The sequence below is a fragment of the Platichthys flesus genome, chromosome 13 (assembly GCF_949316205.1).
Source record: "Platichthys flesus chromosome 13, fPlaFle2.1, whole genome shotgun sequence".
Classification (NCBI taxonomy): domain Eukaryota; kingdom Metazoa; phylum Chordata; class Actinopteri; order Pleuronectiformes; family Pleuronectidae; genus Platichthys; species Platichthys flesus.
This window is the reverse complement of record NC_084957.1, coordinates 13855039-13882563: the sequence shown is the minus strand read 5'-3', so window position 1 is coordinate 13882563 and position 27525 is coordinate 13855039. Positions and strand designations below refer to the sequence as shown.

Genomic DNA, 27525 nt, shown 5'->3' with positions numbered 1-27525 from the left:
TTCTGTGATCAACTGAAATACAAATTAAGTAAGGAGTTTGCACGCACCACTTAACAAAAGAGGAAATGAAATTTGGCTTTGTGTGAGAGGTTACTAGTGAACAGAACTACACAAGAATGGGGTCAAACACAAATAGACCAAAAAATATTCGAAATAAAGTTTAAATTTCTTTAATGATGTTGACAAAACAGGAACAGGAAAGTACTGAGTGTCAATGTGTAAAGTATTCATTAAATTGAGGTGAATCCAGAAAATGAAAAAGTCATATGAATTACTTTTAATCTCATCACGTCTTGTTCTGTGCAATGATTTGTCTACAGCTGTATAGTCAATGCATTTTTCAACATATATTTTGACAATTTATAAACAAGGTTCTAACAAGGTTGCAATAATCTACATGTTACCAATAAATCATTAAAATAATCCCTATTATGTAATATTATATACTCTCGTTGAGGGTTTTATTCTTCTTCATATAGGCCTTCATATAATCTATTTAAAACGTAAATGATTTATATAATTTAATTTGTACCTTACATAATAAAATATTGTATAGACAAGGCAAGATTTCTTTTTTCACAGCAGTTCACATTGGTTGTTCAACCCATGTCTCTTTACGTATGGCTTTAAAATCAATATTCAAGACAAATAACAACAGTTTATTTGTTGAGCTGGGTATTCAGTGAGTGAATTAGTGCGTTTATAATAGCAGACATGGAGGCTGAGTGATGTGTCAATGCATTCACACTTTGGTCACTGGGGGAGCCTCCTGACGCCGCCTCGGCCGCTCTCAGCAGATACACATAGTTCATGACGACCTCGTCCACCTTGGCCACCACCTCGCGCCGCTCTCTCTTGGTGCTCATGCCTTCCACTAGTGACATGCAGGCTTGTGTCAGGCAGCAGAGTGTGTGGAAGCTGTGTGTGAGAGTGAGTAGCAGCTCCTCTGGGCTGCCGTACTCCACGGACATCTGGCTGCAGGCGCCGCCCAGCACAGTGGCCTGCACGGTAAGCAGCTGGGAGAAGGTCTCCATGTCGGCCTTGTTGACCACGGGCCTCTCACCTCTGGACAAGTGGCCTACACCGGACCGCAACACACTGATCATGTCTAAGGCATCCTTCCGTGCAAGTGCAAAGCCTGTGTGAAGGCTGTAGGTTTTCCCCTTCATTGAATTTACGCGAGCTAACCTTGCTTTAAGGCTCATGTCATTCGCAGCAGTAGCCTTATCACTCTTCTCAGCTTTACGGTCTGCTTTCCGCTTAGTGTTTCCCTGGCCGATGAAAGAAACTGAGCTGGCAGAACACGGAGCATCTGAGGGCATCTTTCTGCCTTCGCTATCACTATCAGTCTTTCTCCTGAGGAAGCAGCGACTGAACGGCCCACGGCACCTCCAGGAACCAGCTTCCAGCCTCTGCGCTGTTGACTCTGGCTGCAGCGGGGAGGCACCTCTTTGCAGCCCCTTACCAGATGAATTAGAGGTGGCGATTGAGCCCTGGGACAAGCTTTTGGGCAAGGTTTTGGCAGCGAATATCCTTTGCACTTTTGGGTTATCTTGAGACTGGAAATTCTGACCACCACTTTTCCCTGTGAGTGTGGCTTTGGTCTTCTCTATCAGTGCTTCCAGGCCCCTTGAACCTGGCATCAGGGTGCTCCAGCTCCTCCTCAGCATCCGAACCCTGCGTGGCTTCCTGAGGCTGCCTGCTGCGGGGTCACACGAAGATCCGCCTGAGGGGGAAGCCAGGGCGTACGAGTCGGGTTCGGGGCTGGCCCGTGTAAGCTGGCTGGGCTCTGTGCTACTTTGTAATGATGATGGTGACATGGTGTTGGCGGTGGTTCTGGTCTCATTACAGAGAGCTAAAGATGACTCTTCTCCAGCCTTCTTCAGCTGTGTGCAAGCTACACTAGGGGTAGGAGAAAAATAAAGAGAACTGTGAAGCATCTCCCTGACAGCACATATTCATCTTCAATAAAATGACTATTTGTAGATGTTATTGGTGCAATTATTCCTAGATCTAAAATAATGAAATGGCTTTTCTTCACATACATTGACATTAAAGCAAATAATCTGACGATTTGGGAACTTCTCCTGATGTTAATGAGAAGATTGATTCCACTCTAACATCTGTTCAGTCAGCATGACGGTGAATCAGCAGCGGGTGAGCCTAGCTCAACAGCTGTCTCAAGGTAGCTAAATCTGTATCTCTAATGTTCACAAATCAACTTGTTGTTTCTCATTTGCTGAATCAAAGTATCAAAATTAAAAGTGGATTTACAGAGGATTATGGACTAATACTTGGATGAACGTCTTACAGTCCCCATTAATGTCCTGTGGTCCTAACAGTGGGGGAAATACAACAGGAAGTCACAGTACATGGCCAAAATACAGTCCTTCACATAACTTCAGAGAAACTTCTAGTGTCCCCGTTTCTGGTATTTATTCTAAGCGATTGTGATCATGGACAGATATTATAGTGGTTTTAAGTCTTCTCATCTAATTCAGTTTTTCTGCAAATATTCCACAGAACACACTTTTTGCACATAGGGACTATTCTCTCAGTAAAATGACTCCAATGAAAACTCCCTACAAGGAAGTGTGCAGACCACATGTAATAATTCTACTCACATCTATTTAGCGAGGTTAAGGTAGAAATCCTCAGGGAAAAATATCCTGGAAATCAGGACAAATATCCTATAAACTATCCCTATGGCTACATGCTACTAGACATAAGGGAAAACAATTAATTTGACCTTTTACAACTGAATCCCTTGAGATTTGCGCCTGCCCTTATTTGCTTGCAATGACCAACTTTCTTAAATGTCCCTTTTGTTGCTCTCATGCACTACCACAGATTTTAAAAAACAAAGAGCACGCTCCTGTATAGTTTTACCTGTGGTTTCTTTAATCTTCGGCATCCTGTGACTTCCATCCCGTGCAATCGTGAATCCAGGCTCGGCACTGGTAGCTGCGTGGATCTTCCTCAGCAGGGTGGGGTCCATGGGATGACCCGCCTTCCCCTGGCCTGGAGGCCCGTGAGCTTTCTCCTCAGCGGCTACATAACTCAGCCCCTTGAGCGATGACTCTGACAGTACGTGCATGTTGTCTGTGGCACAAAGGGGAGAATCCATCGGCGTGGCACAGCTGCTGCTGCCTGTGCTACAACCAGCATCTATAGAGGAACACTGTGAGCTTTGGAGGGAATGGATGCCCTCGCTCTGTATCGACGACACACGCTTGCTCATGTGGTATTCATATAACCGCGTGGCTTCTTGCTCTGAGGCTGGAATCTTAAATTTCTGCTGCTCTATATCCTGTGAGGTGGCGTTTCCCTCTACAGAGACGGGGCCTCTGGATGGGGAGCGGGGATGGGCACATATCTTTTGGCTTTTTTCCACCGAGTCCTGTTTCTCTCCCTTTACTGTCAACCTGTCTACGAGGGAAGCCTGCGAGTCACTTACACATTCTGGAGACATTTGATGCCTGTCTTTAAAGTGTGTTCGCCCCAGATCAAGTTGATTCATGTAATAGGAATCTCTCACAGTGAAAGCGTTATACTTCCCAACAAGATGAGTGAGCTCTTCTTTGGCTGAGTGCACCCTATCAGGGGATTCACAGGCATCCCCTTCGACCCTGCTCTCTGCCTCCCTCTGTTTTCCCCTCTGGCTGCTCATTAGTGAGCCCATGTGCAGCTTAGTGAAGTATTCACTAACAGATTTGATCTCCATCGTCTCTGGCTCCATCTCCCCACCATCTGAGTGAAATATCTGGGAGGAGGCAACGGCAGAAGACTTTGCCTCGTCCTCCTGATGCTCCTGGGGATTGTACTGCAAGGCTCCTGTTCTGCCATCGCTCTGTGCCGTCGCTTCCACCTTCTCCTCACCTATGGCGCGGTAGCCTTCTGTGGTGGCGACATGCATCCTCAGGTGGCTCTCCATGTGCCTCTGAGCGCTGGCCAGCTCGGAGCTTTCTGTCATCTCAGAGGAGTTGGTCTCGTTGCCAGAATCTGAGGAATCGGGACTAAATGCTCGTGATATTTCAACACCTGCGTGCCACAGAAATACAAAAACAGCATTAACAACCCCCTCTGAGGCAAATGGAAAATATCACAGACTATGGAGAGATGGTAATGACACTGTGAATTAGCATGTAGTGAGAACAAGAGTAAATCTGTTCCTTTATGATAACAATGAAAGTAATAAAGAGGCCTGTGATTCACTTTTCAATCACATTCTACTTGAAATTTCTACAGAGAAATGTTACGAAAATGGTACAGTACTAGCAAAATGTTCTATACTAGTAACAAACATCTGACCCTGTGCAGAAAACAAACAAAAAGGTTTCACAAAACAACAAATTTCAACAAAAATGAATGATACTGTAACGAACACAGCTGTCTGCATGATCACAATTAATGAAATAATACACGCACAAATGGAAACATCGAACAAAATGGGCTTTATTGAAAAAAAACGTAACAACGACAAAATCAAAATGAATGGCTGGAACATGCGTGGTGTTAATGAATGAACGTTACAATAGTGAAAGAAGAACCTGTGCTACTCTCTGACTGTGCTGGACTTGGTTCCTCGGATGCAGCGAGGGCTTCGAGCGCCTGTAAAGTGGACACCACAGCACTGTCCAGAGGCTGTCCGGGGCCCTCGGCTCCGTGGGTGGGCATCGAATCTATGAGGGACACTGGGATGTCGTTTCGGCCGCCCTGGGCGTGAGTCCCGGCTCCCTGCTGCTCCTCCTCATCAGAGCTGTCCCTGAAGCCGGGTGGAGGAGCAGCAATGGCCAGGTTAAGAGAGTGCAGCAGCACGTCATTGTTCTCCTCGTCATTGCCCTCAGGTGGGGGAGGGAGGGAGGTCAAGTCAATGATGTCATCGCTGGACCCCGAGAGTGACAGTAACATAGGCTTGTCTATGTCGGTCATCAACATGTCCTCCTCACAGCTGATCTCATCCTCATCCTCTGCATCATCTGTTGTCTCTGCGTAGCAGATGTCGTGCAGCAGCGGCTCCTCGATGCACTCAGTGGGACTGAAGATTTTGGTGGTGTACTGATACCCGTCCCCATCTTCTATGGCATCCATCATCCTATAGTCCTCCTCGAGACGCCTGTACATGTGGCTGTGATTGTCCAGCATCTCTGGGCCCTCATCCATCAGTCTCTGGTAGCCCAGATTTTGGGGGTTCACACTGTCTAAAGGAGGATCTCCAAATATGAAGGAGACCTTTGCGCTCCTGGAAGAGTCTTGGGATTTGGGCCTGGGGATGTTGAGGTACGTTTGGGAGCACGGGATTCTGCAGCACTCCGCTCTCTCTGCCATGTGCATTGAGTGCTGGGCCTGGTGTATCTCCGTGATGTAGACTGGTTGCATTTCACATCTCCCATGGTCAAGGTACTCGCACTCTTGGTCAGAATACTCGTGGCTGCACCTCTGGTTATTTCTGTCCTCATAGGCTTTGTGGGGTGTGCTGTAAGTGCACTCGATGGCCTGATAGTTCTGCTTTACTCTCGCTGCATGGCCTGCAAAGAGGAAGCAAAAAATGACACAGGTCTATTTAAAAACCACATTGCTCTGATGAGTCATCTTGCGAATCGTTGCAGTCATACTTGTTTCCACGCTGTCCGTATTCTTGGCCATGTTAAAGATTGAGCGTCGGGAGTCCACCAGCAATCTGTAGTAGCCAGCAGTCAAACAAGCCAGATTCATTGCATCAACAGCCTCCATTAAGAGAGTGATGGGCTGTGGAAAAAGGCAGATAAGCAGAGGAAAATGAGTGCAAGATAATGGGAGAGTGAGTTGATAGAGTTGATAATGTCTACTGAACAGACTTTGTATTGTTTGTGCAAAATCCATAGAAAATGTTCACAAAGAGCGAGGGAGAGGGGGAGCGCGTGGCCTAGGGGATAGAGCGGGTGCTCTGCAACAAGAAGGTTGCCGGTTCGAATCCCACTCTATCCCATCTGCATGCCTAAGTGTCCTTGGTAAGATACTGAACCCCTAAATGGCCCCTCATAAATGCTGAGTGTTCTAAAAATGTAAGTCGCTTTGGATAAAAGCGTCAGCTAAATGACATGTAATGTAATGGAATAGTGTTTGTTAACCTTTACGTCCATGACATGTAGTTCCACTCGAACCCTGCGGTCATCCTCTGTGTACATCTCAATGCGATTCACGTGACTGAAATCCGCCAGAAGAGCCACCAAGTTTGTTTTGGTGTTAATCACATGACTGATACCATACTTGGGCCCCACCAGCAGTGTCACTTCTGTGTGCTTCTCGCCTTGCTGTTAAAAAAAAAACAGCGAGAGAAGGTCAGTGCACACATCCCTTTCTGCATGAATGCGAAGAGCAGTGACCTGACAATTTTAGTTTTGTTTAACACACTCGCTGCAGGCCGCAAGATGGTTTGACTCACAATTAGTGTTGATTTAAACACCCGTCCTCCATATAGCCTCAAGTCACTGAGATACTTCAGATAATGGACCTTCGCCTGCAAGGCAGTCAGCTGGAAAAAAAGAAATGCGTAGGAAAAGATACAAGATTAAATCATTCCAAACAGCCATTCACAGCAGAAACATCCTTCTGAGTTGATTGTTCAAGCCACCACGCAGCACCAGTATTTTTGAAATGCCATCCTCCACTAGGTGGTGGTCAAGAGTCCTTTCAGATGTGGTGCAGAGCAAACAGGGTGATGGATGGATCGTGTGAGATACATATAGAGACTTTACCTTTTTGCCAGGCGGCACCAGGTTCTGGTTGGTTTTGAGGATGTGAGTGAGCGCTTTTTTGATGTTCTTCTCTTTCATGCTAGACAGCACCGCGGGAGGCAGGAACAACGCCAGACCCCACTCCTTTCTGCAGACGCAAAATCCAAAATATTAAATAAGGTTCGCATTGAAAACGTCAAGTCATCATTTTGACTGCCGAATTAATCTGTCCTTCTACAGGTGGACTATTGATCTACTGGCAGGCTACAATCAGAATTAATAATAAGCCGGCAGGTATCTACCTTTTGGCATTGCAGCAGAACAATACCATCAAGAGCATTATGCTGATATTGAATAACAACCTTCTGGATGAGTACCCACAGCAGGAAAAAATCGTTACAAACAAAATGTCTCTGAGGATAGGAGACATAAGACTGACTCAAACGAGCTTGAAGTGTGAAATTCAATCCACTTACTCTATGTACTTCAGGGAAACTTTCTGGGACTGCTTGGTATTGATGGTTAGAATGTACATTTGCAGGGCAGCCAGACGGAGGGCCGTGTCGTATTTCAGCTCTGACCCGAATCTCTCCAATACCACATCATTACAGCTCTAGAGGAGCCAGAGATAGAGAGACAGAGAGAGAGAGCAGGCAGATGTTACATACAAAACAACCCCACACCGACAACAACCGTGTGTTAACTGAGGCCATTGACTTAATATTCACCTGAACGTAGAGGTACTCAAATGCGACCGCGTCTCTCCTCAGCAGCTCCAGAGGATCCTTTGGGACGAATGTGATTCGAAAAAAACACTTCATCTTGTGGGAGCCTGGCCTCTGTGTCACCTGGAGTACGAGTCGGAGATAAGGAGGGTGTTATTAGTCATGGAGTGTGTGTCCGCGAATGGTTTATTCACAAGTTCTTACATATCTTTCCATTTCCTTATTATAATTTCTGTTTTTACACTTATTCAGATGAACATGCTTGAACTTGATCCAAAGGATCTTTAGAATAAAGTCGTATTGACTTTAATGAGGATCTTAGTAAAAAAGCCCAAAACAGGGACATTGGATAACATGTTCATTTGATATACGTTAAATATGAAACTGGACCGTGACTCGCCACTTCTTTAGCCCCAAATTACAGCTTCACATAGTTTCTAATTGGGAGACCTGTGTCTCTTTCTTGCATTCTCTGTGCTTTAAATGCCTGTATCATCTAACTTTGGTGTGGGGGTATGGCAGGTGAATCTACTGGAATCATGCCCAGCAGCAAGTTCATTAGTATTGCTGCAGTGTAGATACAAGTCTATTAAAACCAGCCCTTAAACCTTTTATTAATTTATTCACCAAGAAAACTCTAAATTTATAGCTTGTTTGTTTTTGCGACAACTCTTTCCAAAGTATATGCCATCTTCAGTGAGGTCAGCACTACCTTCAATAGATTAATTTCCTTTATTTATGAATATAAAAACGATCATATTGCTATGACTTGCAGGATAAAATAATGAATTACCACCTGTGGCTGCAGTGAGCTCTGCTCCTCAATGTGTTGCTTTAATCCAAAGCACAAATTGTTTTCTTAGCTGTTTGCATTGTCTCCCCTGGAGTTTATGCACCTATGCTCTGCTACAAGCTGAAATAATATCTTCTGCCTTAATCTATTTAATCAACAGACAATTAAAAGGAAATTACTGAAATCTTTGCAAGAATGTAAACGATAGTTTATCAAAAGCGTGCCAAAAAAGTCAAGGCGACTTTGTTCATATACTGAACTGTACAGTACAGGACAGTTGGAATCCATCCATCCACTCATCCATCCATCCATCCATCCATAGCACTTATCCTATGAAGGTTGCGGGGAGCTGGAGCCAATACCAATGCGAGAGGGAGGATACACCCTGGACAGATTGCCAGCGAATTGTAGGGCCAAGATTTAGAGACAAACAACTTTTCACATCCACATTCGCACAAAATCTCCAAATAAACTAACCCAATTCTGCATACTACAGTCTGTTGGAGGAAGCCAGAAAAAACACACAAACATGGGGACAACATGCAAACTCCACACTTACAGACCCCAGTCATCAGGTATCAACCCAGAACCCTCTTGATGAGATGCAGTGCTAACCACAGCATCACCGTGCAATACCCAGTAGCATTAGTACAAATACTTGATTATACGATAGAGTCTCACCTGAATTAGCATCTCCTGCTCATGCAGGAGCATGAGTTTGCTGGCAGATCCATCAGCTCTGTGCTCCAGCATCAGAGAGAAGTGCTCAATGCTCTTTATGGATAGCTTTTCTTGCAGGGTCAAGATGACGTCCTTTCACATGGATGAAGTCATTGTTAATACAACATGAGAGCCATGCAGCCAGCTCAGCTAACAGCCACAGTCGTGAGTTATTGTCATGACTGAACACACACAACAACGAGAACCTCCTTGAACATTCCATTTGATTATAAACTGCAGTGGAGAAAATGGGGAAATGCAAAGAACCACGTGAAAGCTCCCTGCTCCAGTTTACTGTGACTAAGCTGCATTCTGTTTGGTTCTGAAGGCCACAGTGAAGAGAGGAGTTTAAACTTTATAATGCACAGAGCAGCTGTGAATAACGTTCAACATTTAAACTGAACATCACTTCCGATTGTGCAGCAGCATTTCACCGCTAAGCAGGGTCCCCTCGAGCACCTACCTTAATGGATGTGTTGCTGTCAAATCTAAATGATTTAGTCTGCCCATTCTCCAGGTACACTTTCAGAACATTTGGCATAAATAGAAGGGAGTTGTCCTTCACCGTTTCCTGAGGATGAAATGAGAATAACTTGATCAACAAATCACTTTCTTGCCAAAGGTTGTTTCGAACAGCAGATAAAATGCATCAGGAATGGAAAATATCGGCAATAACAAGATTTGCAAAGAAGTGAAATATATAGATTTACTGGGATTGATGATTAAAAGATAATTACGGAAACCACACGATTGCTACCATTACCATATGTAAGGTTCACGACCACAGATAAGATGACTAGCTTAGCTCAGCTTATCATAAAGACCGGGAACAGAGGGAAACTGTTAGCTCCAATACTAACACAATCCACCTCTAAGGCTCATGAAATAATGTGCTGTGTTTCACAATCATGACCAAACTGTAAATATGAATTATATATTATATGATTAGCAATAACTATAATTTGTTTATATTTGGACAGAGCCAGCTAGCTTACTGGTTCCTACTTTTGTGCAAAGCTAACCATCTGCAACTTAGCTAACTTTAAACCAATTCTCTAAATGTTCATGTGACTGGTTTTGTTTTTTTTTTATTCAATTTCATCCACAGAACATTTGTCATGATCACTGATGCTGTCCTCATTTCTGAGAGCATGTTCGCCTGATGGTTTCCTGACCATCAGATAAATAAAGCATGCTTTCTGAGAAAACAAATTCTCAGAAATGGAATCTATGTGTGACACATCCAAAATTTGGGGAAGCTCTCTGTCAAAGGTTCCCCCTTTTTTTTTTACTTTCAATTGTACCGACATGTGCTGGATGATGAAAATGGAAATGAGGAAGAAGCGCCTTTTTCTTCTTTGTTTTATCTTAGATATTAAATATATATATATATATGCAAAGCTATTTTGACTTGTTCTGTGCTTCAAGAGTTGACTTACTGCTGTTGTTGTGTCTTGTGCAGAACCTTGATATGTACAGTATGAATCCGTGTCCAACGTGACTTACCGGGACCTGGCCATTGATGATGACCTCTTCAGCGAAGCGCACTTTAACAGGATTGGTCTTTAACTTGGCCTTTTTGGCTGCGCTGATGAACGCTGATTTCGGTGACTTTTGGAGGGAAAGCAGAAAAAGAGACAAAAAAATGAAACAGAGATGTAAAGGACAATCCGCCCTTTCAGAGATGAGTCATGTATTTGTTTCATCGCTAACACACAAAGTCAAGGACATTTCCCTCTTGAAACATGACGACGGCCCTTTTCTCCACTCTGCACTGATGTAATTGGAGTGGCACTGTGTGTCGGCATGTGAGAGAGAACGCCCTCACTGCGGCCGTTTCATTGAGCCGGCAGAGAAACACCTGGTGAATGGAAATAATTACATGATGGATTATAATTCCTCCTTGGTCCTCTGGGTATTATGGAATATTACACTCTTTTTTTTACTGTTTCTCCTTAGCTGCTTATAAAGAGACTCACCATGATGAGAGTCTATACTGACACATACGACATGCTTACATGAAATGTCAGGGGAATCAATTTAATAAGATTCGATTTTTAGTGTTAATGTTGCATGATATAAAATATTATAATAATTACTGTCTCTCTGGTTCCCTGCCAGTGTTGTTTTCTGCGAGCGCACACTAACGCCTTGGTCTATTTTTGGAGGGAATTCAAGCATAATTCAATTTCCACTGACTTATTACGTGACTGTAAACAAAGGCCGATTATATGCTCCTGGTGCAGTTCGCTCGACACCATCTGGTGCTCCCTGACTTTAGTAAATGTGGATGTGTCAGGTTTATCAGAGGTTTTGCGAGGATCGGACATGTGAAAGACTGCGGTGGATTTGGATTCCCTTCGAGTTTGCCTGGGTCTGACACGCAGCTGCGGCATTACTGATACAGTGCCAGCACAAACATATGGCACGGTTAAAGATTTGCTTTCACACAGTCACCGAAAAACAGATAATCACACCAAACAGCCCTAATGTAATGTACTCCATTTTATTCAGAGAGGATGGGGAAACTTACTGGGTACGGCTGAACAACGGTCAACAATATGGACTCCTTGCAACTCCTGCAGAAATGAATAAATAAATAAATAAAGAATTAATTATTAATGAAGGATGCGAAATAATAATATGGTTAAGGTAAATGAAATTAAGAAATGTTGAAGTTGCCCTGATTCTGAGACATCAGGGTGGAGGAGGAACACTGTGTCCCGGTGTTGCTCCGGGCCGCCTAGTGCAGAGCTTCACTGCAGAGACAGAGCTCCGTCAAGGCCACAGGAGCTGCCATGGAGTGTCCACGTGATCACTTCTACCTGTTGCCATCTGCAGTTAACACCCGGGTGCACAGTTCGCACGAGGACCGAAATGCTCAGAGCCAGCCACTCAGCTGTTTCGGTGACATTAATCTAATGAGACGCATGAAAAAACTTCAGCACCAGCGAGCAGCTAAACTGCAGTCATTTGAGCAGGTGGCTGTAATAAAGTGCCATAATTTATCCAGTTGAAATATTTGGTTTAATGAAGATTGATTAATATATACAAATAAAAACTGGATAAACTAGTTTTTCTAATCTGGATAGAAAGAGGACAGTACCACATGTCCTTAAACTGTGAGCAAATATATTATATTTATGCAGCAGTGACTCCCTCTGCTGCCGGCACTAGGCTGGAACAGGAACAACCCCTCACTACATGTTCTACCTCTTATCCAGAACAGTGAGGAAGAACTGTGCTAATAGTTTTGACACTATACTATATCGCCAAAACTTGTATTTATACTACAACCAACTGTAAGCCCTTGGTCACAAATATGTAGCCTACCTTTATGATAAACCAACTTGCTGCTCCAGTATTCAGGGCAAGTATTTTGTATATGTATGTACATATTTAGATCATTTTGTAGAGAACTGTTTTTACTTTGACATTAAAGGGTCATTTTTCTGTTGAGCAGTGTCAAAACACACAATAGATTAACTCTGATTTAACGGTGTAAGACAATATAAGTTGAGAAACTTCCAAAAAAGCGGGAAAATAAGCTGTGTCCAAGTTCAGGGGCCGGATCCTGTGGAGGCTGGATTTGTCCCTTCGTGCCTGAGCAATGAAGCCTTCAATGTGTGGATCCCTAAGTATATGGCTTCACTCATCACAAAAACTAACAGTACACAAAATACAAAAACCAAGGGGTATTTAAACGTTCTTGTAGATTCGCAGTGCAGCTCTTGTTGCTAGGTGACCGTGATGAGGGCGGCACAAGCTGGTGAAGCCGATCAAGAAAATCCTCCATGGAACCATACTCTTTTTTTCGGTTCTGCCTTCGCGGTCCACGCAGCCCACAAAAGGCCGCCTTCTTCGTGGGCCACATGTCCTCCAAAGAATGGGGGCCCCTGAAGTGGGACACAGCTATCGAGTTACCAACAACAGCTCTAACAGCAGACAAATGGCACCTCACCTTACTGTGTCGTCATACCTGACAAGGTCAATCACCCTCTCTCTGGGCGCGGAGCTGACCGGCTCATCGTTAATCATGATGATCTCGTCCCCTGGTATCAGCTTGCCTTCCGATGGACCCCCTGCCAACGCACACCAAACAAGAATGAAGTGCCACAAACGTTGCACAGTCACACCATCTCTCTTGATTTTCATGGTTTCCTGTCTCGTCGCTGAAGGCTCGAATTAAAGCTTAATCATTCCGTGCTGTTTAAACCGATGAATCATCAAAGTAAACTACAGCCGGTGTGGGTTTCCTCTTTTCGCCTTTTCCTTTCCAGCAACGTTTTAGGAAGGTTTCATCCTCTTTGGGGGATACGCTGATAAAGTCCAGGGATCTACTGAGTCACTGCTACTGTATATTAGAGCTCCTTGTATGGGGCTGGTTTACTTTACCTGGTGTGACTGAGCGAACCACCACAGGTTTTTCACTGCCTGCCACAAAACCAAAGCCCAGCACCGGGTCCCGTCTCATCTCCACCTTCCGGGGAGCTGGTGGCACAAACTTGTCTCCGTCCAGACGAATCTCCTCCAGGGAGCTGCTGTGGGAGATGTGGCTGTGGGAATGAAAAAAAAAAGATGCTGTTAACACCATCATGTTTGGTTGCTTTAGTTTTATAGAAAAGTAATTAAGTTGTTTGTTTGGAGTTGTAGTAAATAATAGTACTTGCTCATTGCGGGGAACTGTTGGATTTCTCCATAAATTTTAAGGGCTCAACCCTAATATGTTATGATTTGGCTCTTAAAATTGAACTGAATCGAATACCATTCATTTTAGTCCACTCATTTTTTTAACATCGATTTTGTGAGGCACTTTGTAACCTTGTTTAGATAACTGCCATACTAATAAAGTTATATTATATATTAAATTGTTGAGAGTGTTTCAGGAGAAGCATTAATGTAAAATGTTGGATTACCCTTCAGTTAGCGGATTGGTCGATTTGTTAATCGTCTTTCCTTGGTGTTTTATATAAGTAAATAAATATATATATAATATTGTAAATATAAATACATAAATTCATATTCACATCAAGTAAGGCTCTGGAAAGTGTTGATGATTATTTTACCAACTCTAAAAAAACTTAATTGATTCATCAGTTTATGTGAAAATAACAGTAGGCAGATTAATATAGAAATTGAAAACATGTTTTTCTTTTGTTTAAGTCCTGAAAAAGTGTAAAGACAGGATGCCAGAGTCTAAAAATGAGGAAGTGCAGTGCTGCAAGAATAGATCATGTGGGCGACAGCAATCAAGCTCCAATGTTTGTTTTCTCACATTGTTTATAACCACTGTGAGCTTCACTGAGAGGCGCTCTGTGTACTGTGTAGTACTCACACTGTAATGTGTTACACATTGCACATGCCACACTAATGAAGATACAGCTTTTTTAATTAGGAGCATCATGCAGTTGAAATCTCCAAACTCCGTGAGTTTGAATTTTTCGGTCTCAGAGATCCTTCGCTGGCTTCAAATAAAAATTCCACAGTTTTAACCTTTAAACTTCGGTTCCTCTGATCAGCAGATTTTTCTTCGTCTCAAGTTAAAAATATGAGCACAAACTGTGAGTGGCTTCCACATTTTCTGTAATCAGAGTTTTAACAGCGCTCCTCCCTCCTTTTCTCTCTGGTTGCAGAAGTAGCAGCAGCAGCAGCAGCAGCTCTGTATGGTGCCAACAATGTTGGTTAATTAAAGCTGTGAGCAGACTGTGTAATTCACAGTTATTCTTGACACATGTGCTATTCACCGCTAAATACTTACAATTAATCTTTCACAGCACAAAGACACAGTGAGATCTGTCAATCGCAGTCCCAGTACCATGAGAAAGAAAAAAAAAGCAAGGGAAGTGACTGTCAACTGGTATTTGGGGAGATTCAGCAATTCTTCTCCAGCGCAAGAAAAAAGCATGAACTGTGATCTGTCTTTAGGATGCAGCAGTGAACTAGAAATGCCCATTTCACTTAACCTAAAAAGAACAAAAGACAAGACAAGATTTCTTAAGACTAAGCTATCATTTTACATAAATCCCACAGTGCTCTTTGTCAAGGAAACAAAAATGCAGCCATGCACATGCACAAGCTTACTTACAAAACAATTATAAAAAAAGCTCCCTTGTGTACAGTAAAGAATATTATTAGTGTTGTAAATTAAATCCTGTGCAAAATCTGAATCGGCACACGGAGGCTGGCAGGGGCAGCCATTCTTGTTTTTTTCTTTTCAATGATAATAAAATAAATGATGCAAAAGTAATTTGCTACAGATTCAATTAAAATGATAGACAACAGCCTAATGTAATGTCTTACTTCATGGGTATTATGCAGTGGCTATGATGTATTCGCAATAAAGATTCTATCCTGTTTTCAATTTAAAATGTCATAGCTATAAGTCTTACTATGAGTCTTTTCTCCCTTCTGTAGTGGAGTGAGGCTGTTTTTGCTTGATATGTATATTAATAAAAACAAATTCAAAGTAGTATTTTGTTGAAAACCAAAAATATATTTATGTGATGCAGTCAACCATTCTTTCTTCCTCTGCAAATATGAAAAGCAAAACATTTGTGCTGACTGCACTTGTGTTGTCGACAGTAAACACAGCCTTTAAAATGGCTACCAGGCAGCCAAAGGCAAAACTCATTAATCTTACAGTGAGATTCTCTCAGATGTTTCTCAGTCACAAACTCTACTCTGCAACAACTGTGGGACATTCACCCCAATAACTTACTGTGTCATCAAAACAGAAATTCAACTGTGGAAAGATATGAGAGGGAGTCACCTAGCAGAATAAGAGTGGCAGTTTTTCAAGCCATCGGTTCAATAATTCTATAATTGTCACAGGGTATGGACAGACCGAAGCACTAATTATGGTATGTGCAAAGTAAAAGGCCATAAAAAGAAGGAAGTAACCTAAAAATAATGAGCTGAATTAATCTTCCTGTACCAGATATAAACGAGGGTTTCCGAGAAGAAAAACCTCATTCCATCAATTTACAGGACATTTAAGGAAATGAGTGTACTAGTGCAAATGAGTTTACTTTCCTGCGGAGACTTAGTTTGACCACGCACAACCACAGTCACCCTAAATGTAAAATGTGTGATTAAGTATTGATGTTTTTGTCATTAAAACTGCAGGTTTCATATTCTACCTTTCATAAACTGTCATTACTCTTTGGAAGTTTGACCCCTTGGAGCTGAATTTCACCATTTCTCTTCTTGTCTCAAACTTGTGGACTCCAGTGTATATATAAATTCAGAGTTTCAAACACTTCTGAATGCCTGATAGCATTAAGTTGTACCAATAGGAAACAATAATACACATATAATCCCACCTGACACAGGATGAGAGGTTGGTCTGTTAGTTATGTGACCCCATGTTTCTGGCAATTGCATGTAGAAGGTGGATGTAACACCAAATCCAGTGAAAAAGAATCCGCAGGCGAGGCTTAGAATAAACAGAAAGGGGCTGGAGTTCTGTGCAACATGTTCTCAAGATAATCAGCATGGGATAGTGCAAACAGGAAACCATAATATAATGTTTTTCAATAGGTGCTCTGAGTAATTTGCCAGATATTGTTTATTTTGGTTGAAGAATCGACCAGACTATTTTACAGATGCATCAAATAAACTGTGCTTATGATAAACAACAGAGATCAATAATTAGTAATGCACTGAAGCCTCCACACATAAGAATCAAACATCTCTTAACTTTTATTTTCTTGCCTTATTTAAAAAAAAAAAAATCTTTGTCCTATTGCCAGTGATCGTCTTTCTCACCTCGAAAAATAAAACATGGAATCTGTTTCATTTTGGTTCAAAAACACTTTTTTGATTTTCGCACATAATTCTACAAACTGTCAACTCCTTAAATCTCTGAGGGTCACATGTAGTTTGGATTTGTGTGTCAGTTTTGTCTCTTAAAAAACATACTAAACAGATTGGGCACAAATCACAACCATATGGGCCTGTGCATGCAGGAAGAGTGCTGTCTCCTACCCTGCATGGCCACCTGCTAAACATGGCAACACTCCCATTATGCAGAGAGCCATGCATCTAATGGCGCCTAATAATACCCATTAGCTGCTAGGGTAACTCCTCAAGGCTGTATACAGAAATCACGAGCCACATTGTGTTATACAGTTTTAAAGAAATGGAAAATGAGCAGTGAAAAGAAATACTGGTCAAATTTCCATCCCTGTTTTCTTAAATTGGAGGGGGTTGATTGCTGAAAATAATATCACTCTTATCAAGGGATGCATTGCAGTGTTTATTCCATCGATACTGGGGACGGACTGCTAAATGTACTGCTGCACTTCTTACGTCAACCGTCTGTATTCGGCCCATGAATAAATCAGATGAGGGTAATGCTTGTCGGCATTATGCGATGTGCAGGCAGTTCAGGAAGTTGAAGAGACACAGAATATTATGCAAAAGCTGGTGTGGGGTCGTGTGCGCAGCATGTAATGCTCCAGTTAGCCACAAGCATAAAGCACGTCAGTCAGTAACTATCTGCGTCGCTTAAAGCTAAACGTCACATGCTGCCCAAGTGAATTCTTAATTATGTGATGAAATGCTTTCATATATGTCTGGTGGTGATTTTCTGGGAACATAAGAAAGAGGAGTGGGCGGGAGAAGGCAAATGCTCTGGTCAGTGCGGACGTACTTGTTGGATCAAAACGCAAACATACCAGTAAAAAAATACTCTTTAGCATTCATGCTGAGGGGGTTGTATTTTTCTTTCTCCTTTTGCTGAAACATGAGGTAATCACAGTCCGTTCTTATTGGCATATGTTTGCTGTATTACTCCATATTAATATTAATTTACCTAAATGCAAATCTAGCTTTTAGTGAAGTGAATTGAAGTAATGATGGAACCATTGTTCACTTTACAGCTTAATGTCCTGTGAAAACAATCTGCACTCATGCACATGTCTTCACAATGAGTTGATTTAACACTACATCTCTGTTGCACCTAGGATGTTTCAGATATTATTGATCCATTCGGTTACACACTCCTGCATTGTACTGTTATAGCAGTCCATAGTCTCTCATAACCAAACTATCGCCACACTACGCTATGTCAGGGTTGGACAATCGTCTTCATTGAACCAATCACAGTCATCCTGGCCAATGCGATCGAAAATGGCCAATAAAAAAAAACTTAAAAACTTGCCATTTTCAACAAGTATTGTGCTAGTGCAGAGGTTGACTTGTTTCCTTCGGCAAAAGAGAATTTGAAAACAGCAAAAGACCGAATGGGAGGAGAAAACTACGTGACATGTGATCAATCATATGATAAAGGACCAGGGTGTACGATTTTGTGACATCTAGTGTTCAGGGAGCAGATTGTAACCAACTGATTGAACTTCCCTTACCCAGAGTGTAGGGGGAATCAGTGGTGGCCTTCAGGCAAACAAATGCCCTCTCTGGAGAAAGTGTTTGTTTTGTCCATTCAGGGCTATTGCCTGCAGGTCAATAGGCTCCCTCTGGCTCATTCTAAGGTAACAAACCCCACTGCCTTTTAGATTTAGGTGAATATATAGAAATGAAGACAAAATTCTGAATTTTATACATCCAATGTCTGACATAAATCCTGCACACTAGTCCTTTAAATGTTCTGTCTCACAATGTTAATTTTAAATGCCTACTACTGCTTTATTCATGTACTCCTGTCATGCTGACTAGACATGTGTTTCATTGAGAAATACAACAATTTGCTGTCAACACCCGGGACACTTTGGAGATTCAGATGGTCCCTGACAGTCACAGGAAACGACGTTTGATTATTCATGAGCCTTTCTCAAAATTGTGGAGCTAAATCTGGAGCCCAAACATCCTCCATGATCTGCCTGCCTCATGCAGACACAGTGTGCATCCAGCACTTCCACCGCTCCTTACTTCTTATATAACTCCTCTGACATCACGACTCTCATGTTGTAACCCATGTGTGAAATGTGCTCACCTTCGATTCCGTATATATCAAGCAGATTGACAGATTTGTGTCACATTTTCAACACGCATCTTGAACAAAAACACGGCCGTGCAGTGGTACATGTTAGATTCTATCATAATGGATATATCAGTGAGAGAAGGAAACGATCTAGTGGACATACGAGAGGAGATCAAATGTGCAAGACGGAATCTAGCATGCACAGTGTTTCACAGAGGCAGCAAAATTATTTCAGATCTAGTTTGGATGCATATTGCACATCCAAGGTAAGCCCAGCTGAATCAACACAACAGATGAAACGGGCAAGCACTCACTTGTTACATCAGGACATGTGCGCACAAACATATCAAGAACCAGCAAAGAGTTTCCCTTTTTACCTGCCAGTGCAAATATCCAGAAGTGCCAATTACCAAGGCTCAATAACACTGACAACACCGAGCCAGCATCCTCTGTGGAACCCGCAGCCTCCCAGATCAAAACAAGTCCCTGCTCAGGTGGATTCCTTCTTTCGGCAGCAGACACGCACATACACTCAAGAGCTCTTCTTCTGCATTTGGTATAGACTGCATGAGGAGTATTGTTGGGAGTGTGCGAGAGTATGAGGGAGGGAGAGAGAGAGGGAGAGATAGAGAGAGAGAGAGAGAGAGAGAGAGAGAGAGAGAGTGAGAGTAGGCAGGGGCAGAGTGTGCGCAGCAGCGGAGGGAGAACAGAGAATCAGTATTCTGAATGCACAGATGGAGACAGTGTGGAGGCAGTGACGTGGCTGGAATAATCGCGGGTTGGCAAAGCGTCTTAAACATCTGGGACAGTGCAAGACCCCCCCCTCGGCCTCTTTAAACACAGGGCACTCACTTGATGTAGCAGTCACGCCCCTCTCTATTGGCGCCCATGTCCCATCCATTGGGGGGTCCCTGTGAAGAACTCCAGGTTCCTGAAGGGGGCGGCCAGCCGGAGGATCTGGTCCTGTTGCTGCACAGGAAGAAAAGGGGAGAGAAGTAGAGCACAACTTTATGTCGTCATTTGTGGTTTCATTCAAACCTGCTTGCATAATGACCCCTGCATTATCGGGCTCCAAAAGAACATCAGTTAATCCAACTGCAACGGGAGCTCAAAATAATATTCATTTTTAGAGGTATTCAAATTGTAATAGAAATAAATGAGTCTTGGGCATATGTAAAGAGATTGAACCCAAGTGATAGGAGAATGCCTGATTCCTGAATGATGAACAATGTCCCATAGCCGCAGTTCACTCAGTGAATACAAATCAAATTAATTACGTAAGCCGGACACACAGGCGGAGTTGTCATGCCTCACTCTTGTGCTTTGAGAGGCATGAAATTGGTTTTATTTCTAGATGTCAGCATATTATTCATAAAAGAAGCCCGGAGGAATTCTCTATATAAAGAAGCCCTTTGATTTGCTCAATGCCAAGATGATTCGATAAAGTTTATCAGGGAAACACAACCGGCCACAGCCAAACACCAGGCACGTTAACATCTCTATCGTTGAGAGCCTGTGGAAAATCTCAATACTCAGCTGATTTTCAGATTTGGCCGACAAAACGCCACAAGTTGCCAGGTATTCAGGGAGTACTGTAATTGGTTGAAATGTTTTCATCAGTCTTGTTTTTCATCTGCGCCCCTCTTCCTTGTCTCCCCTTTATCCCTGTCTTTGTGTCGGCACTCTGGTGATGCTATGAAAGCGGTGGCAGTAAGTTATGTCACTTCAAAGGCTTGTCTGCCGTGTAACACGGCTCTTCGCATTCATTATTCAAAGCCCCTCTTTCTTTGCCTCTAAATGTTTCCCCAGTCACTGTACTGCTGATAATAAATTGTGTGCAGCTGCAGCGTGCATGTAGCGGTGTGAGAGTGTGTGTCCTGGTGTGGGTGTGTCCGTGAGCATGACTGTCACGTGCCCTCTTCATGAGATATGAATACAAATATTGCCGGCTCATCAACGCGCTATATACGATCTAAGACAAGGGTTACGCAATGCTTTAAAGCCAAAGAGCAAAACAAAATCATGCAACTGGAATGAAAGTACAGCTCTGACATCACATAAACTAATTAACCATAAGTGCCCCTTAATGCATTAAATCATAATTCACGGATGGACAAGTACTACAGCTGATAATTGTCTCTTTTTCTTTTGTGCTCTACATTTTTAAATTGGACACACAGGAAGCGATTTGATTTCTAACCCCGTACAGCGCCGTGTTTGGGGGGATATTAGTGTTTCCACATGGATATGGATTTATTTGACCCACAGTACATTAGCTGGGAGCAGGCCTCCATGGTGTATATTTAGAACACATTTCCTGCCGCTCAAATGGTGGGTGTGGGCACAACTGGATGCTGTTTGACACTTTTGGAGCCGTCCCCTCATCGATGGGTCATGCTGTACCCTCTAATTTCAGATTCTGGGATTGACCCTGACGCCGTGCTAACACAATCAGCGTTCTGTCACGGGTTTAGTCGTCAAATGTAATACGAAGAAAGGTCATCAACAGTAGTATTTTGATTATTTCCTATATTTTTGCAGGATTACACCTAAAGCTCTGCAATGTGTGCGATTTCTGAAAAGGTCCACAACACAGTCAAATGTTTTGTACTTACAGTTCCAGGTGCTTTGCCTTTAGCATGTTTTTCTGAGCTCAAAAAGGGTTCCTCAAAATCCATTTTCTGCGTCTCAGCCCCAACGTCTCTGTATTAACAACCCAATTTTAGACACTGTGATCTTTGATTTCTTTTGTCTCGGCGGGCGGCAGGTACATTGTGCCTTTGAAGTGCTGCCCTCCAGCTTAACAGAGGGGCTGAAAAGTTTCACTCCCCTGGTGGACAGTGAAACCGATCCTCCTCAGCCAGCATTAATAAATGATGGCCGCGCAGTCACATCGGACTAAGTAATTGAGCGCCACGTGGGCAAGCCATGCTGCACAATTCATGAACAGGTTATCCAAGAGTCAGAGCGAGGACAATAAGAACAAGAAGCTGCAAGCAAAGTGTAGGTACCTGAAGAATACCCTGCGGGACCAAATGCCACTCGACTTTGTTGGTATTTGGCACATTTCTTCGGGTGGTGCTTATTTTATAATTCAGTAGGATTCAAAAACTAATCTTTAAAAGGCAATGACAACAAAAAGGAATGAGCATAAAGGACTCACAGCTCATAAAAATAACAATAGCATCAATATTCTACAGTGGCAATGAGGCTTTGCTACGGCAACTAAATTCAGCACACTCTAAATCTGAAGGTTTCAACAGTATCTTGGTTTTGTGCGTCTTTTGTGATATCTTCATTTTGATGAACAGCATAAGTAACCTGTCATCCAACCTGTTCATCTTGAACTTTAACATGATGTGAGTGTTATTGTGCTGTCTGACACATGGGATAAGATCACTTATCAGTCCTTCATAAAAGTTGCATGGACAATGTGATCCCTGCTTTATCACAGTGGTTCACCTTCGCTTTCATCCCTCTGAATACAGGCAGGTTTGTGAAGAAGCACCTCTGTGAGTCATGAAGGCTGGAATTGCGAAAATTCAGGGAGTCGCGCTGCATTATAGACAAGCCGGGGCCCGAGAAGAGCACATTCCAACACAGACACTCAAGTTAGTGTGAATAATTTACACAATCTGCATGAGGCTTGGCTACATGAAACCACGCTGAGACGCCCCGTGCCTGCCATCGTGAATGTCAACGATTTCCACTTCCACTTGATGGTAAACTTTGTGTGCTGATTACCAGATGACCAATCATGTCCCTTATTGGTTGTTATGACTTGACCGGCATGCATTGGCTGAGTCTCGCCACATCCAGAGACAGTACTTTTTTGGTTAACATATGCCTTCATGAATGAAACATCACATTACACTCGACACACGTGTGTGGGATTTTTATATGAATCCAGTCTCGTACAGGATCGACTAACAAGCTTATATCTTATCTTCAGACATTCTACACAGTTTCCTGTTGCGTGAATACACACAATGTCACACGCTTCATACAATCACACTGTCACAATTACATTACCGGCAGTCCATCCATCCATTAGCTATACCGCTTAACCTTCTGAGGGTCGTGGTGGGGAGCTGGAGCCAATCCCAGCTGACATTGGGTGAGAGGCGGGGTACACCCTGGACAGGTTACCAGTGTATTACCAGGCAGAAACCTAGGGACTGGTTTAAAGAAATTTAAAAACTGAATATTAAAAATCTTCGGTGATAATTAGTGATATTCTGAAACAAAAACTCAAGATACACAGTAAAGACGCCGTGACACTACTTCCTCTGGTCTCTTGAATTAAAGCGAGACATTTATGCAGAGATAGAGCACTAATGTAATTCTGTTTGGATGTGAAATCTGTGGAGAGGCAGCAGATGAGATGACCATCTCCTGGGAGGAGGCAGGGGAGCGGAGCAGTGGCACAGACAGAGAGGAACCTCTCTGATTAAAGGCCGTCTTCCTCCGCCCCTCTTTCAGACTGTCTCCAACCGGCTGAGGATACAAACGTGCCCCTTCAAGAAAACGTCTGCCCTCTCCTTGACTTCCCTAACCACCACCTTGGCTCTAATGCCTTTGTCAGTATGGCAGCGGGATTCTCCAATCTTGTCCGAACTTGTGTTTACTTGTATCTCCAATTTATATGCCACTGTTAGTGTGAAGCTGACCTTGTGGTTACACATAATCTCTCTGTGACTTGAAGAGAAGTTTTTTATACACTTTACATTGTGTTTATTTATCGTCAGAGAAGAAAACGTCTCCACATGGAAGAAACCACATTCATATGCAATGAAGACATAACATCCACCGAACCAGACCACGCAGCCAGAGGTGACCAGAATGTGTGCTGTGCCCCATTTAGTGGCATCATGCTGTGATATTGAACATCTCAACACTCACTCCTGACTGTTTCCCCCATTGCAACGGAATATTGTATTTCTGTGTTTGTCTTTTGGAAGCACTGATATTGTTGCTATGGGCAACCACACTCTTCCTGAGCAGCTCGGTGGAGCCTCTGTATAGAAAAGGTTTTGGTTAGTTCATCTTCTCTGGGTGGAAGAAAAATAGCATCTGGGAAACAGCCCACCCACCTTGATCCTCCTGCTATTTTACGGTTAGTAAGCATCTGAGTCTCTGGTTTACCTGCTTAAAAGCAAAACGTCACCATTTTGCATTAGGGCCACTCCTTGACATAGGCTTTATTTTGTCCTGCAACAATAACTAATCAGATACCTGAGGTGCATGACTGCATACATGTGTCATACGTTTCTCATTTGACCAGATGTATGATTTTGCTTGTTGTATTAACAGATTTAAATCCAGTTGCAGAAAAACAGGCATTGTGTGTTGTCCTTTTTATTTCATTATTGCACTGAATCAGACCTCCCTTGCTCCAGAGTACTCTCATTAACTAAATATAGTGATAAACTAACCCCTTGGGCAGTGAACCACACTTGGATTATCCTGCACCTCATTGTGTGACACTGCTTTTATGCTAAAAGCCTCTAAAGGACAGAGCAAAATAAATGGTTGCCCGAGAACTCAACCACCAGCCAGCTGGCTTGCGTATCCGACCCTGAGCCATTTCTGATCCACTCTTCCCTTAGAGCTGCTGCTGATTTGAATGGCTAACTATGACATATCTTTTGCTCTTTGTATACTCTGATGAACATTTAGGCTAATCAATTTGCGTCCAGACCAGTGATTTCCTGTGCAAAAAGTTTGCCGTCAAAACATGTCAAACAACGGTTCACATAATGGATTTAGCAACAAAACACACACACACAACACACACACACAACACACTCACTCACATGCAAAGCTTGGAATGAACAAGGCCAACAAGCAGCAGCAGAAACTGTTCCTCCATGTAAATCAAGGTCAGGAAAAAATCGCCATCCCCAAAAAACGTATGTCTAGATGGACATGTGAATACAACATGAATATTAGTGTGACAACAAAAACTGCTTTATCAACATACGACAACAAATTCGACAACCTACGTTTGTAAAGCTTTCACCTGAACACACTGAATCAGGCAATCACTGTGATCAAGTGATAATTGACCCTTTCTACATAAATAGTTGACATCCAACTTTGTTATCCCCGCAGCTGACAAACCATTTGCAACACCCCCAGGATGCATGCAAAGTGCAGCATCGCCTCATAAGAGAGTTCTGCCCATGTACAGCGATTAAGACAACTTTGGTCAAACGGCTCAAACTTTCTCTTCAGGATGCAAGAAGACATGGAGGGCGAGGGTTAGTTATCCCTCAACAAAGTGAAAGCCCTGGGTAGATTTAAATGAAAGCACAACTGAATAAAATGAAAGCGAGAAAATGCTTCTGTTTGTGAAAGCAGACACGTGTGGGGGCGTCTGGAGGCAGGAGGAAGAAGAGAATGGGGGGGAATGTTGCTTTGCTTGTAGATCTCTACAGTGGGTTTCTCCGAAAAAAATGTTTTTCAGAGAAACCTTATAGCGAAACTGCATCCTGCTGACTTTAATACGCGCTGGCAGTTGAGAGGGAGAAAATGAAAAATAGAAAAAGCCCACAGTAGCAGAGGTAGCTCATAATTGGGGGAAAGCATTGTGTGGTGTTATCAACAGTGACAGGGATGCAGTGACGTTGGCGTTCCACCGGGAGCTGCATCATAAATGTTGCCGTGGAGGGAGCCTAACTGCAAACATCCTTTCATCTGATAGAAAAAATCCCAGCTACCAACCTTGTGTCTTATAATAAACATTATATCCCAAATGTCACCGAATGCAATACTACTAAAGCTTCATTAAACTAAAGAATACTATAGTTTTGATCTGAGTTTTCAGCTCAGCCAAAAAGAAACAGTCCGTAGGTGATTCATAAATGAAATGACACACACCAACTGGGCATGTTTGTGACTCATCCAGTATCTGATTTAAAATGTCCCTTTTATGATCACGTGTTTCCAACACCAGTGGTCTGTAGTGTCCCTGAAGCTGGCAAATCCCCCAGGAGGATTACTCTCCACTGGGGCAGATCAGCTCAATCTAGCAGACCCATGAGTGCATGAGGTGAGGTGCCTGCCCTGGCAATGAATGAATTCCTCTGGACTTGGAGTTTAATGTGGTACACATCACACACGCACAACTTAAAAAAAAAAATCGCAACTCTTAAAAACAGCAACTGCATTTTAAATTCTCTTACATTCTAAATATGAATATGACAACTGTATTGTATGTGTCAATTTATCAATTCTATGTTTTCTATATTCAAAAAGCTAAATTTGAATTGTTCACTCATGTTCTAAGTTCCTCCTCTTCCTGCTCTGGCCACATGTGAACTTGAACACTCATAATATGACTTGATAACATTATTTATTCATGTTCAGACGATTACATACCAAAATGTGAGAACCCGGGGGCCCTTTAACTTGTGTGATTTATCATCTGAAACAACTGTAGTTTATCATGGTGTTTTAATATGCGTTAGTTTCATGACATTACAAAACACATACACAAACCATAACCACTGTCACTGCAGTATAAGGAATTATTGAACTTACTGGAGATACAGTTAAGATACGTGAACCGCATCCGCTTCTGCACCCACCCCCACCTCTATCCACCACACTTCACATCATACATGACTGCACAACTTGCTCTCTTGAGCAATCAATAACTCCTGTGTCATTTTTCCGAATGGTGCCTCGGAACAGACAAGGCACCAGCTCCTGGAGAGCGAGCGGCCACATCCACAGACACACACGCAGCAGCATCCGTCGGACTCACCCTGACAGCTTTGGCATCTTCACAAAGCTGAACACATCCATGTGTGCTGCAGACTGCAGGCAGAGCTACACATCCAGCATGTACTTCACTCCGGCTCCATTGTCCCACACTGTCTTTTGCATCAGGGAATAAATAATTCAGGGGAAAAAAGTGGAGCTTCCACAAGTCAGGTGGAGAGATTAGTCCTGTTGTCTGGGCTTCTGCATGGCTGAGTGATTGCTTGTCCTCGCCTCAACAGCGCAAATCCACAGCCCATGGAAAAGGATCTGGCAGCGCAGCTTCCCCTCGGTTACATCCTTCAAAGCATGCCTCTGTTAGCTGTGTTAAGCCACCTTCATTTCATTTCCATCACGGTGGAATGATGTGCGGGAGCCGCACAGTAACAACAGCTTTGGAGACATGCAGAGAGAGCCAGCGCGAGGGGCAGAGGCAGGGAGGGAGGGACACGGGTGGCAATGGTGGTGGGAGATGAGCGTGGAGGAGAGAGGAATGTGCAAAGATGTGTGTGTGTGTGTGTGTGTGTGTGTGTGTGTGTGTGTGTGTGTGCGTGTGTTTGTGTGTGTGTGTGTGTGTCGTAGGAAGGGCCACTAGGAATTGCTGCTAAGGGATGCAGCCAGCTTCCAAGAATTCCCCAAAGGATGGTCTCATCAATCCTCTGCCATGTGTTACCAGTAAGCAGTGAAGGGTTGAGAATGATAAAGAGATGAAATGACAGACACACACTGTGAGCAGAAGCAACAGAGGAGACAGGAGGACCTAACGTGCCCCCTCCCCAGCTGAGGTCTCCACCTCACAGCTGCACAGCTGCACATCAGGATGCTCATACTGTAAACTGCATTTGTCCCGACCTTTCAAAACGC

At 43.1% G+C, this 27525-nt stretch overlaps 1 protein-coding gene across 1 annotated transcript; it reads right to left on the bottom strand.

The window, feature by feature from the left end:
• Positions 1–162: 162 nt before the first annotated feature.
• On the bottom strand, positions 163–26830 carry frmpd4 (FERM and PDZ domain containing 4). The gene is made up of 17 exons (XM_062403328.1): positions 26666–26830; positions 19747–19863; positions 13350–13510; positions 12934–13036; positions 11488–11533; positions 10461–10565; positions 9418–9525; positions 8916–9047; positions 7445–7564; positions 7193–7329; positions 6738–6864; positions 6425–6514; positions 6111–6293; positions 5616–5748; positions 4551–5528; positions 2890–4041; positions 163–1897 (listed from the first exon to the last, which is right to left on the bottom strand). The coding sequence occupies exons 1-17, from the start codon at positions 26704–26706 to the stop codon at positions 660–662; spliced, it is 4971 nt and encodes a 1656-aa protein (XP_062259312.1). The 5' UTR covers positions 26707–26830; the 3' UTR covers positions 163–659.
• Positions 26831–27525: the final 695 nt, after the last annotated feature.

What these genes read in the sequence shown, in the direction of transcription:
- frmpd4 (XM_062403328.1), bottom strand. Translation starts at nt 26,706, where the DNA reads ATGGATGTGTTCAGCTTTGTGAAGATGCCAAAGCTGTCAGG. An exon ending in ACAGCAACACATCCATTAAG is followed by an intron (nt 9,048 to 9,417) that starts GTAGGTGCTCGA and finishes TCCATGTGAAAG; the next exon opens with GACGTCATCTTGACCCTGCA. An exon ending in GAAGATTAAAGAAACCACAG is followed by an intron (nt 1,898 to 2,889) that starts GTAAAACTATAC and finishes CCCCTAGTGTAG; the next exon opens with CTTGCACACAGCTGAAGAAG.